Here is a 13,108-nt window from a genome sequence, read left to right on the forward strand (position 1 = left end):
GGTGATGGATGGCCAACTCTATAAATATACTAAAAGCCACTGAACTGTATGCACATTTTAAATGGGTGAACTGTAAGGCACAGGAATTCTACCTCAATAAAAGCTATTAAAAAATATCTGCGCGCGCACACACACACACAAACACCCGTGCACATCCCCACAGCCACACAGAGGGGAGGGTGAGTGAGGAAACAGAATTCAGTAAACTAAGGCCCACAGGCCAAATTTGGCCGCCCACTGGTTTTCATAAAGTTTTATCGGCACACAGACACACTCCTTTGTTTCCAAATTGTCTATGGCTGCTTTCATGCTACAAAGGCAGAGTTGAGTAATTATGACAGAGACAGTAGGGTTTGCAAAGCCTAAAGTATTTACTATCTGGCCTTTTACAGAAGTAGTTTGCCAACCCCTGATATTAAAAAACAAAGACAAAAACAAAAACAAAAAAACTTAAGTTCTATAGTTGGGTGAAAAACAACTGTAGGAAAATATGATCATGGTATCATTTATGTTCTAAAACCACACACAACACAACATGACATATTTTCTGAGTACAAGTAATAGTGTCAGAAAATGATCCCAAACTCCTACCTAGGGGACAGGCAGAAAGGACTGGGAGTTGAGCAAAGGAGTCTTTAGCTTTATTTGTAATTTATCTGAAAATTGTTTTATTTAAGGAGACAATATTACCTGAGTAATTGCACTTTTTTTTTTTTTTTAGTTAATTTTTAAAAGCAAGGCTGGTGGCAGCAGAAACAGGACTAGGTTGGATTAACACTGCAAACTCTGATCTTGGTAAGCACTGCCAGAATTTTAAGTGTTCTGATCCTATACCCCACCTTTCAGTTTTTTCCAATCTTTCTCCTGTTTCCCTTCCATTTTCCCTCCATTAACTTTGGAAGTGAGCTTTCCAAGGTTTAAGGTGAAATGAGGTAGGAGCAAGAGGAACAGGAGGGCTGAAGGGCGGCTACAAAGGAAGCATGGGACAGCGAATGGCTAGGCCCTGTCCACAGTCCACTGTTCCGGGGATCCAGTTCCCATCACAGGGCCCCTGGGATGTGTGAAGACTCAGTCTCAGGCTTAGCAGTGCCCTGCAATTAGTTTCTGCTCATAGCCTTCATATTCCTAGCTTCGTGTGATTCACACAGCCCTCACCAGGGCCCTGGGGCTTCTAGAGTTTTCTGTACTTCAAGGCGGTTTACAAGTTTGACTAGTCTTGTAACACAGTACACCTTAAAAATGAAACTAACGGATTGTCAAAGAGCAATTCAGGCCCCAGAAGGGCACATGTAGAACTTGAGTCTCAACTATGCTGCTTACGCCATCATTACAAAGATCAAATGGGTACAAATGATAAAATACATATAGCCCATTTCTGGAAAAGAAAGTAAGTAGAAATTCAACTGGGAAAAAAGTAAACTAGTTTAGGGCAATTATTAGTTATTGTTAATTATGGAAACTAACTATGGGAATGGGCAGTTTTTCGAAGCAAAAGCATAAAATGTCAAAGGTCGTTTCCAATTGCGTGTATTTATACAAAATGAGACCTCAGGTAACCTGTCTTCAGAAACTATGTACAATTCTGGAAAAGGCAAGAGCTCTAAAACAGCAGTAAAAGAAACCATCCAAAAGTTTTTTTAAAAGAGGTAAATTCAAAAGATAGGCTACTATTAAGGCCATGATATTTAAAGGGACCTGTGCTAGGTCTCTGTTTGCACGAGCAATTACCAAAGGGGAAACTTGTGTAACTCTCTAATTGTGGGTCCCAAAACCACTTCTGCTTCTGAAACAAAAGCAACTGGACAACATGAAGGGTTGCTGGGAAAACCTGGCTGCATTTAAACTACAGTGACAGGGGTTTGAAAAAAGCACATTCACCAGACTGCTCTTTTAAACAATCTGATTTTGAACAAGACTCAGCATAATTCCAACAAATCTTCACAAAGGAGAGAAGAAGAAGTTGGGTGTTAACCAACGAGAAGCATTAAATGTTTCATATACATGGGCACATACATTTTAAACTAAATAGAATTTAAGTTTCCCCTTGGCAAAAAAAGGTTTGCTTCCGGTAAACTCACCTCCATGTTCTAGAAATACCCGAACACATCTTTCCTTCCCTCTTGCTGCAGAGAAATGAAGCAGGGTCCAGCCATTAGCATCCCGGCCATTGGGAGAATAGCCTTGTTCTAGCATCTTCCGTACTGTGTGAACATCCCCAGCGGCCACTGCAGCCTGAATCTGCAATTCTTCCTGGAGTTCAGGGTTCCTTCGACAATGGTGGTGTAACATCCTAGCTGAGTCCACTTTTTACAAAGGATTCATTAGGTCACAGGGAACAGCCTTTGAGGGGAAGCAGAATACATGAAATTTAGAATACGTGGCACCTCGTGGTGTGTCTGTTAAATAGTACAGAATTTTCCATCATTAAATCATGTAAATCTTAGTAATGACAGTTCACCCTACTACAACTAATTAACATGCACCTGTTATGACCAAATTTCCCTAAGATTATAAAAGATTTCAAACAAAAAGCCAGGCATAAAGCTCTAAATTGCTGAAACAGATCAGTTCTTTTGTAGTCTTTTGAAAACTCAAAGCAAAGGGCGCCTGGGTGGCTCAGTTGGTTAAGCAACTGCCTTCGGCTCAGGTCATGATCCTGGAGTCTCGGGATCGAGTCCCACATCGGGCTTCCTGCTCAGCAGGGAGTCTGCTTCTCCCTCTGACCCTCTTCCCTCTCGTGCTTTCTATCTCTCATTCTCTCTCTCTCTCAAATAAATAAATAAAATCTTTTAAAAAAAAAAAAAAAAAAAAAGAAAACTCAAAGCAAAGATCCCATGAACATAGCAGCATTATTTCAGGTATAATGGAAGATGATGCTGGGCAGCTAGAAAATGGGAGACAGCAGAGGAAGAATTGGATGAGTTTGAGGTTCCCTAATGCACACAGTTATAAACCATTTCAAGGATTCTCTCACAGACTAGTGAGTGAATATGGAGTATCAAGAGGACAATTCATAGACTATGAAGACTACAGACCTTTAACTATGAGAAGCAGTTAAAGAAAAAAAAGTAAAAAACTTTAGGTGAGTCCCCTAAAAGTATTTCAACAGTATTTTATTTTTAGCCCCAAAGGATGAAAGGTTTGGGGAGGGAGGGCAAGGGGAAGTGGGTGGGGTCAATTAAAGTAAAATGCAAAGACAACATGTATTTTCCTTTTGTTTATTTCTTTTTCTCTTTCTGTCCTCCCTACTTGGTTATTAACCACCCCTCTTTTTCTGCCACATCTTTTCCACTTTTCTAATTTCAATTTTCCAGAAGTTTGACTCTATAAGCATAGAGTACCAAGATCACACAAAATATTTAAACACTGTTAAGAACTGAAACAACCTGTTGATTCACCACATGAAAAAAATCATTTTAAATTTTTTTTTTTAAGATTTATTTATTTGAAAGAGAGAGAATGAGAGATAGAGAGCACGAGAGGGAAGAGGGTCAGAGGGAGAAGCAGACTCCCTGCCGAGCAGGAAGCCCGATGTGGGACTTGATCCCGGGACTCCAGGATCATGACCTGAGCCGAAGGCAGTCGCTTAACCAACTGAGCCACCCAGGCGCCCCTGAAAAAAATCATTTTAAAGCAAAAGGAGTATATTGAATTTCTGCACTCTCTAAAAGGTCACAAAAGAGGTGTGCACTCAGACTCAATATAAAATGAGATCTCCTTCCTGTGAAGAAGAAAAGTCCAAATTGAATTGGTGAAAAGTGGCATCTTACACGTGTGTATGCAAAAACTTTTGCAATGCATTTTTAAGCTTTACAGAAGCTTACAGAAGCTTAAACTAACATGCTTCTAAGAAGCCATTCCATCTGGGCTAATTTTAAGGAATAGATTAGACTCATCTCCTAATTAGTAGGCTTCCATTTCTAAAAATAAAAAATTATGTGATAAAGTCCTTTAAAGACATTTTGGTCTCCTATGTAGGTTAGACATCTTGGGATAATCTTGTTACCAATAATAATTTATCTTGTAAAACTTCTTGTTATAGATTGTACAAAGGTCAACTTAAGCCTGACCTAGGTCAAATCGTCCTAACTTAGGAGTAAAATCAAATATCTTATGTTGTTTTGTACATTGAAAATGGTTAAACTCTTACGTATTACCATTAAGTAACATAATTTAAATTGAGAAGTTTCCTGACGATTTGTTTTCTTAATAAACATGATTTCCCCCTTATCTCTTCACTTGACTACTTTTTCAATCAACACTATAAAATTAAGTCTCTGATCTTAGAAATTTTAAAACTGAGAATCCTTTTGGAATAGGTTTTTGCTTATTTTTAGAGTTATAAGAGAAGATGTTGACCATTAGAAGAAATTAATAATTATTACTAGGTGCTTAAAACAATCAGCTTCAGATTTTTTTTTTTTAAATGGGACAATTATCTTGGCACTTAAATGAGGTCTACTATGCAGGATCCAATCAATATCAAAGCCAACCTGGATTTTCTCTTAGCAAGAGTTGTGTTTAGTATACATTAGCTGATTTGAAGGAAGAGAACTGCACAGACGACCAAAGACCCTCAGTCACTTACCTTATGGAAGAATGTCCCTTTTCCTGATACGTGGATTGCCTAATAACCATTGTGCACATACAGCATTGTGAGGAGGAGGCTCAGAGTGTGTCCAGACTGCAGCGTGAATGAGCTTTAACCTAAAAACAAATACCAATTATGGGAAGATTCCTAACAATAATAAAGAATCAGAGCTGCCGCACAGTCTACCTTTTGACGAGCTTAAATTTTAGCACTTTATGATAAACTTACAGAGCAGAGAAAGAACTCAGATCAATTCTTAGAGAAAATCATCATGGTACCTACGCTAATATCCACACTGGTATAGAATACAGTTTATTTTCAGAAATTTTTTTTTCCCCTAAAAGGACAGTTTTTTGAAAAAGAATAAATAAAAAAAAAAATCACACATTTGGAATCTGATACAAACACAGGTTCCTTTCATTTTTTGGTCTATTCACAATAGAGCAGACTTGCTTCATCTGAATTACTTTTTAACCGACACCGTAGGCACTTGCTCTTTCTAAACAGGACAAAAATGAAAGCATGTGTTCATTCAATACAGTAGGTGGCCAGGGCCAAAATGGAATCTATGACAACTAAAAGGAGATTATGTCTTTAAATGCTGGTACTTCCTATGCCCAAAAAGCATTATGTTAACCATTTTGAAATTGTTATTCCTTTATGCATACATCAAACTAGGTAAAAGATGAAAACAACATTTCTTGCCAGCTTCCCCAAATGAATTTTGAAAAAATTCTCTCTACAACTTTAAGAAAAAGGATCTTCCTCTATGTAAATTAAATCCTAGATCTGTGAATTCCACTAAGGTTAAAAGCACATGCTAAGTGACTTCCACACACTACACTAGGATCACTCTAGGAATTACTCACTGGGAAAACGGCCACCCCTTCCCCATGGGGTGGGTGTGCTAAGCCCTGTGTCACTTAAACAGGAAAGGTCGGGCCACCTGGCAACCTGACGTGCTTTCGGGAAGAGTGGCAGTCACAGGTGCTTCTGGGTGCACACCAGAATTTCCAACCCATCCAAATCAGGAGAGTCCACTTGGACCCTTTCCTTTTTCCATACCTTTTCTTCCCTTGTCAAACTTTTTCAAGGAAGGCCAAGGAGTTGGCCAAGATGCACCTGGAAATAATATCTGACTTAAAACTGCCTATCATTGACTCTGAAAAACAAACTGAGGGTTCTAGAGGGGAGGGGGGTAGGGAGATGGGTCAGCTTGGTGATGGGTATTAAAGAGGGCACGTTCTGCGTGGAGCACTGGGTGTTATGCACAAACAATGAATCATGGAACACTACATCAAAAACTAATGATGTAATATATGGTGATCAACATAACAATAAAAAAATAAAAAAAAATTAAAAAAATAAAACTGCCTATCATTTCTAAAAAAAATGAATGAGACATGATCAGAACAACTCCTACAAAGCAAGCTACAAAAAATGCAGAACTATCCTTACAAAAATGCCCAATTCTGAGAGCGGGGCAAGGAAAGAAATATACAAGATGAACCTGGAGCATCTCACTGTGCCAAAAAGGAAGTGCTCAAAGAAAAATGCACTGATGGGGGTATGTCAGAAGAACACAGGAGCCAATAACTAGAGCTCTCAGTAGCCAAGATGGAAAAATTTGAACAAGATAATTCAAGTACTACTGGATTCTAACCCAAAGTATAGAAGATCTATATGCCCATGTTGCTATCACTGGTTGAATAAATGAATAAAGGAGGGGAGGAGAAACAAAATCTCCTGTGCATAATTCCAAAGAGTTGTGTAATTCTCCCTCCTCAAGGAGGCAGAGCATAACTCACCTCTCCTTTAGTATGGGCCATGCATAGCGACTTCCTTCCAATGAGGACAGCATGGAGAGGGAGGGAAAGAGCAACTTTATGGTGAGAAACCTGGAAAATACTGTCTCAGCCCAGTGATCACAGTTAACAGCAGCAATGCCAAGTCATGTTATTCGTATGATGTGATGAGAATGGCAATCTACCCTGGTGATCTTTGTCTCCAAAGCCCATAACCTCAGTCTAATCATGAGAGAAAATACCAAACTCCAAATGAGGGGCATTCTACAAAATACCTGACCAGTACTCCTCAAAATGTCAAGGCCATCAAAAACAAGGAAGTCTGAGAAACTGTCACGGCCAAAAAGAGCTTAAGGAGACAAGATGATGACTAAATGTAATGTGGTGTCCTAGATGAGATCCTGGAACAGAAAAAAGGTATTAGGTAAAAGCTAAGGAAATCTGAATATGATTTGGATTTTAATTAATTATAATGCTCGCTGTTGGTTCATTAACTGTGACAAATGCATCTATTAATAGAAGATATTACCAGAAACTGGGTGTGGACTATGTGGACATTTTGTACTATCTGTGCACATTTTTCTATAAACCCAAAACTATACTAAGATAAAAAATCTGTTTAAAAAAGGCAAACTGAGGTCTCCAATGATGAGCCTCCAGCATTTTCCACAAAAGAACTCGTGATTATGTTCTACATGAGCTGCATCTACATTTCAAAAACCAACACCACTGGATGCCTTATTTCCAACGGTGTCCTTGGTAACCCCTGCCTCCCAAGAGAAGTGGAGATGGCCCTGCATGGCTTCAGGCCTTCGAGAATCCTTGTTCTTGCTGTCTTCCATCTACCCACGGTCACTTCCATGGAGGCAGAGGGGGTATGTGTGGAGGAGGACATGCAAGGTGGGGGTGGAGGAGAATTTATGAAATGGTATTAATTTATTAATATCAAGAAAAACCTGTGTTAAAAGATGAAGTGACTATTTCTCTCAACAAGAAAGGTGCACACACCACAGTAACTTGTGATAATGCTGTATGGACTCCTTCAGTCAGACAAATGAAAGTCCACTGAGTGCCTGACATGTGTTTGGCACACTGCTGAGCCTTGGCCACTGGTGTTACCTCTTGGTAGAACTTTAATAGAAAGTTCTCGGGGCGCCTGGGTGGCTCAGTCGGTTAAGCGTCTGCCTTCAGCTCAGGTCATGATCCTGGGGTCCCGGGACTGAGCCCCATGTCAGGCTCCCTGCTCCGCAGGGAGTCTGCATCTCCCTCTCCCTCTCCCTCTGCCCCTCTTTCCGCCTGTGTTCTCTCTCTTCCGCTCTTGCTTTCTCTCAAATAAATAAAATCTTAAAAAAAAAGTTCTGCATACTTAAATCAAATACACCTAGAAATATTAGGATCATTTTTCTCTTTTCTGACAATACTAAGCACTATAAATAATAACCACAGGTTTAAACCAAAAACGCACACTTCACATGCCTCAATCCTCCCCAGAAAAAACAGACACACGGACCAGGCAAACATAACTCCTGTCAGCTGTATCCCTTAAGTTACGAAGGGCAATGACTTATTACCAAACTAGCCATTATAACAGTCCAAGGCACGAGACAAGTAATAAATTTTATCTTGGTGTTATGCGAGTTTGCACTTAACAGAATTTAGCTATCCACACGTGAATAAATTTTTTTAAAAATACTGAACTGAAAAAGGAAATACACCATCCAGTGCTAAAGGTGTCTATTAAAAATCACAGAGGACACCTGGGTGGCTCAGTTGTTAAGCATCTGCCTTCGGCTCAGGTCATGATCCCCCTGGGATCGAGCCCCGCATCGGGCTCCCTGCTCCGCGGGAAGCCTGCTTCTCCCTCTCCCACTCCCCCTGCTTGTGTTCCCTCTCTTCCTGTCTTTCTGTCAAATAAATAAAATCCTTAAAAAAAAAAAAAAAAGAGAATCACAGAGGAAGTCCAGAGATGAGATTGGAAAAAAGTCTATTTCCCCTCAAGGGGAAGTTCGAAAATCTGAGCTCCTGGAAGTCACCTATAAAATAAAAGAATATGGCCACAGAGGCAATTTTCTAAAGAAACACATGTAAATGTGAGTTGTTTTAAATTAATGACTCAGAATGACTAAAACTCGGAGGGTGCAATCTTAGAAATTCCATTTCAGGTTTCAGTCAGAAAAGAGAAAAAAACATACAAACAAGGAAGACTTCAGAATTACATATCAAAAGGAGGCACTTCCCCAATGTATATCATTTTGGGGAATGTGTGTTGGGATTGTTTGGGGAATGTGTGTTGATAATGGGACAGTGTGTTGAATAGTGTGTTTAAATTTTACGAATCCATCTTTTTCTATTCTACATGGTGTCAAAAGAAAACCATCCAGGACTCTGAGCTTTTACACTGTTGATCATACTAGAAACTATAAATTTAGGAATTAAAATGTTACCACTGAATTCCATAAAGATGCCAAGTGAACTGCATTAAGTTGAAACCAAATTTCTTGCTTCACATAATTAAAAGAAGTCTATATTCATAGAACAGAGTGAAGCGTAAAATAACTATAAAACAAAATATATTTAAGACCTGTCTAAAACTGTATAAAACTTTCACCAGATCTGCCACATGTCCCCAGTTTCCTTTGGAATAAATGATTAGTCACTAATGGCTTTTTGCATATTTTTTTCACTAAAAGTCCACACATTTTTGGATTAAGTGATACAAATTAGAACCGTGCTTTCAGATTTCACACAAACTAGAAACAAGATAACAGCTTGCTACTCAAAAAAGGAAATAAGCCTTTCTTTGTAGAGCAAACAGAGATACAGGCTGGTATGAAAATTAAATCAGCAACTCCAAGGATAGTGGCTCTGAGGGAAAAAAAAAAAATACCACTGGCTCAAGGGTCCTAGATGGCTGCAGGAACACAAGGCCCAAAGAGTGCCACACGGCTGAGGTCTACACTGACCAGCACTATTTGTATGATCAAGAGCCTGGAAAGTAAAGTAGAAGTGTTTTTTAGTATCACTCCACATAGTTAGCATGGTGTTTATGTTCTAGAACAAGTAAGGGCATTCATATTTCCTCCAAATTGCTGGGCCTCCGTGTAACACAAGGATGTATTATCATGCACGACTTATCTACAATTCTCATCCTTTCTAGCAGAAAAACCAACCATTTTCATGGACTGTGGAGGAGGCAAGAGAGGACATTGTATAACTCACTTAATCCGGGCTCAACTCAAGGCTTAAATCACAAGTACTGTAAAGAAGGAGGTCTTGTCAATGTTATCTTAGTAACTCCTGTCTGGCATGATCATCTTAGCAGCCTCAAGTCAGTACTGAGTAAGTCTGCAAGAAAGGAGACAATCTTTCTCCACTTAGGGAGCGTCTTCAGTTGGGAATGAAATGAAAGGCTGTTAAGTCAGATATTAGGTATGCTTATATAAACTTTATCTGACTTTAGACTTTTTACAAATCATATGAATTTCTATGTTACCAAAGTTAAATGTGAAAAAAATAGATATTATATATAGCATAATATTAAGCAACTGTGAATGGTATCACTTCAGGTATAAAAACAAAAGTATGAAGCCACAGCATCCTCAAAATGGATCACTGAAGATCTTCAGTTAAAATCAGTTATCCTCCCTATGTGACTACAAATCTATGTTTGGTTATCAAATAAATCAGGATCTTTACCTTTTTTTTTTTTTTCTGTAAAAACCCATGTACCTGGCAAGAGAATTAACACAAAGTTAACTACCGGGTTGAAAAATATAAACTATCTAACTGTCCATGTTAGTAAATAATTACCCAAATTAAACATTTTAAACGTTCAGCATAACCTAGACCAAACGCTCTCAGTCATGCTAATATCTGGAACCGATGCCAACAAGTATATATATATATTCCCTAATCCTAGAAGAACTGTTAAAAGCAGAGAGGGGATCAATGAAATATTATTTAAGCAATGAGAATGATCTGGCTGGCAACCAGGAGAAAGCAGGGTCCTTCCTGTATCTTCCACGCTTGACTTGCCAGAGACCCGCTCTCTTACCATCTCAGGTGATAACACCCCTTGCAAATGAAAACACGCTAGAATTATATCTAAAGTAGAAAAAATATTTAAGTGAGAAGGCCTGAATAGAAAACACATAATTCATTTTTACCTTAAAAACGTACTTCAAATATGTTAGCATTTAAAAAAAAATTCCTAAAGTCATCATTAGGCATCTCTCTGGTGATTTGCATATTTAAATAAAGAAACTTGCCTTTAACTTGATAGACTTCTGCCTAGCTTTTACTGAAATGAAGTGGACCCTATATAAAGGCTGCCCTAAATATTCACCATGGGAACAGTCACTGCTAGATACTGATTTTCAGTCTCATTCAGTAGCATACACTCTCCCTTTGGTGTCCAGTTCCAGGTCTCAAGAAAACGCAAACCCTCAAAGCACTTAAAAGTATCTTTAGCAATGTCTTCGCAATTAAAAGAATCAGGAAAGGCATTAACTTATTTTTGTAGAAGGCAGAAAGTCCAGTGGAACAGAGTAAATCAAAAATTTCCTAACAACTTCTGCTATTTTAAGTACTTCTTTGTACCTGAAATTCCCTAAACAATCTGAGATATTAAAATAACTCTGAGATTACCCAGTCACTTTATACCCCTATTATTGGATGGCAGAGAAGTCATTCACTTGACTAACTTCTGAATTAACTCTTATATAATTTCCGTGATCATATTCCCTCTTTAGGAACTACATGAGTGTTCTAAACTTACCTTTAGTGCATTTTCAGAGGCGGCAACAAAATACAGCGGCAGAAATGTGATATAAAGGAAATACTTAAATTTCAATCTAACAAATTATCTGTAAGGGTTTTGAAATGAAAAATCTTATCTATGAAGAGTGCAAAAACAAAACCCTAGATTCTAAACACACCAAAACATTCCTGTGTTTGCAAACTCTTAGTGCCAAATGATTAATGTAATATTGTATAAAGTTTTATAAGTTCTTCTAGAAAATCAAAGGTGTAACAAATATAACTTATCTTTATAACAGTTTCAAAATCCAGCCACATCTGTCACACAATAACACATAAGAGCCACATGAGTTAATTATATTCACGTGGGTCAAGGGCAAATACTGCTTTCAAACTATCCACACTATCGAGCTACACAGATTCACTTTTCACTAGAACAAAGTCACATTATTCTCCAAAACTCACAAATTTCAGCCATTACTGTACCTTCCTCTACCAAACCCTCGTCAGTTAACTCAAAAGATTTTCTGATAGAGATAGAGGAAGGTGATAGGAAGACATAAGGGGAAAACAGAAAATTGTGGTTTAATTAAAAAACAGAGTCATTCAGAATTAACAAGCAATTAACAAGGAATTGAGGAATTCCTATGAGAGTAAGGGGGGGGAGCTACAAAAAGGTCTCAAAGTCTCAGAGCAGGGTAAATGGTACAGTGTACGGAAAGATAATGCAGAAAACGGAAACACAACGTAGAGAGAGAAAGGGGAAAATACATTTCTGAGATAAAGAAGTTATTAATTAAAATCTTAAGGATCAGGCACAGGCAGTGTTTGGTTTTGCTGGGAAACTGGGTACCAGGAAAGAGTTACATTTCCAGGTAACTACGCTGAAAATAAAGCAATGCTTAATGAGATAGGGGCCAGGAATAAACAATGGGGGAGGGGAGGTCTGGCTCATTACCTTTATAGAGGATGCTGGTCAGAGGCTCTCTGCTGCTTCTCTGGTGGGTGGCTTGACCCCTCCCTGCTCTCTCGTCTCCTCTAGCCAGCTCAAACCTGGAAAGCAGAAACCAGTGAGTGGTGCAGTGACCCAGGGGCTAGGAGGAGGGGGCTCTGAGGAAGGGGTAGCAAAGGAAGAGTGGTAAGGGCAGACAGGAAGAAGCAGTGATTCTCTCTCCCAGCCAGCCCCCTTCCCCTCGGGGGAGGTAACTGACTTTACCTGTCTCCTCAGCTGCTGCTTCTCTTCCTCCTTTCAGCCTTCTCCACACTCACCAACTTCTCCATTGAACAAACACTCCAGGTAGGGCCGGACACGGGTGTTCCTGATCCTTCTCGGTGCCTCACGGCCCCAGCCCAGCGAGCATCCGGACAGTCGAGCAGAACTGGGGCGACGGTCCTGACCGCCGGGCAGCCTCGGGGCAGGGGTGCAGGGAGGAAGTCCCGGCTCGAGTGGGGGGGCAGCCCTGGTCTGAGGGCTCGGAGCAGGGGCTGCCGCGCTCCGGGCCGGAGGCTCCCGGCTACGGGGGCACACAGCAGGTCTCGGGGCAGCGAGGTCCCGGGTCATACAGGGTCCGAAGTGCCAGCCGCGGGGGCTCCAGGCAGGGGGTTTTCGGGATGCACTTTGCACTGGGCCACCCCCGCCCCCTCCCTCCAGCACTTTGGGGTCACTGGGATGGGACCAAGCCTTCAGCAGCCAATCAGCGGCCGCATCGGAGCCTGAGCCCGGAGCCGTAAACCAGGTCCGGGGTGGGTGGGGGTGGGGGGTGGGGGCGACTTGGTTGGTTGGTTGCTTCCTTCTCTCCTCCTTACCCCCAGCAGCCCCCACCCCTCGCCTGCCGTAAAGCTGTCTGCGCATTCGCGACAGTTAGAGGAGGCGTGCCGGTCGAGGTTGGGACTCGTCTCCGATTGGTCTCACTCACTTCCCCCTCGGCTTCCCCCCTGTGGCTTCCGATGCTCC

At 40.5% G+C, this 13,108-nt stretch overlaps 1 protein-coding gene across 1 annotated transcript in view; it reads right to left on the reverse strand.

The window, feature by feature from the left end:
- Positions 1 to 12,921, reverse strand: part of ASB7 (ankyrin repeat and SOCS box containing 7) — a 48,826-nt gene extending 35,905 nt beyond the window's left edge. Inside the window, exons 1-4 of the mRNA XM_027572445.2 lie at positions 12,371 to 12,921; positions 12,113 to 12,207; positions 4,589 to 4,707; positions 2,079 to 2,340 (exon numbers count right to left, since the gene is read on the reverse strand). Of these exons, the coding sequence (XP_027428246.1) occupies positions 2,079 to 2,289 (211 nt within the window). The 5' untranslated portion in view covers positions 2,290 to 2,340; positions 4,589 to 4,707; positions 12,113 to 12,207; positions 12,371 to 12,921. The remainder of the gene's footprint in view (positions 1 to 2,078; positions 2,341 to 4,588; positions 4,708 to 12,112; positions 12,208 to 12,370) is intronic.
- Between the last annotated feature and the right edge of the window lie 187 nt (positions 12,922 to 13,108).

This window comes from Zalophus californianus, chromosome 6 (assembly GCF_009762305.2).
Source record: "Zalophus californianus isolate mZalCal1 chromosome 6, mZalCal1.pri.v2, whole genome shotgun sequence".
Lineage (NCBI taxonomy): Eukaryota > Metazoa > Chordata > Mammalia > Carnivora > Otariidae > Zalophus > Zalophus californianus.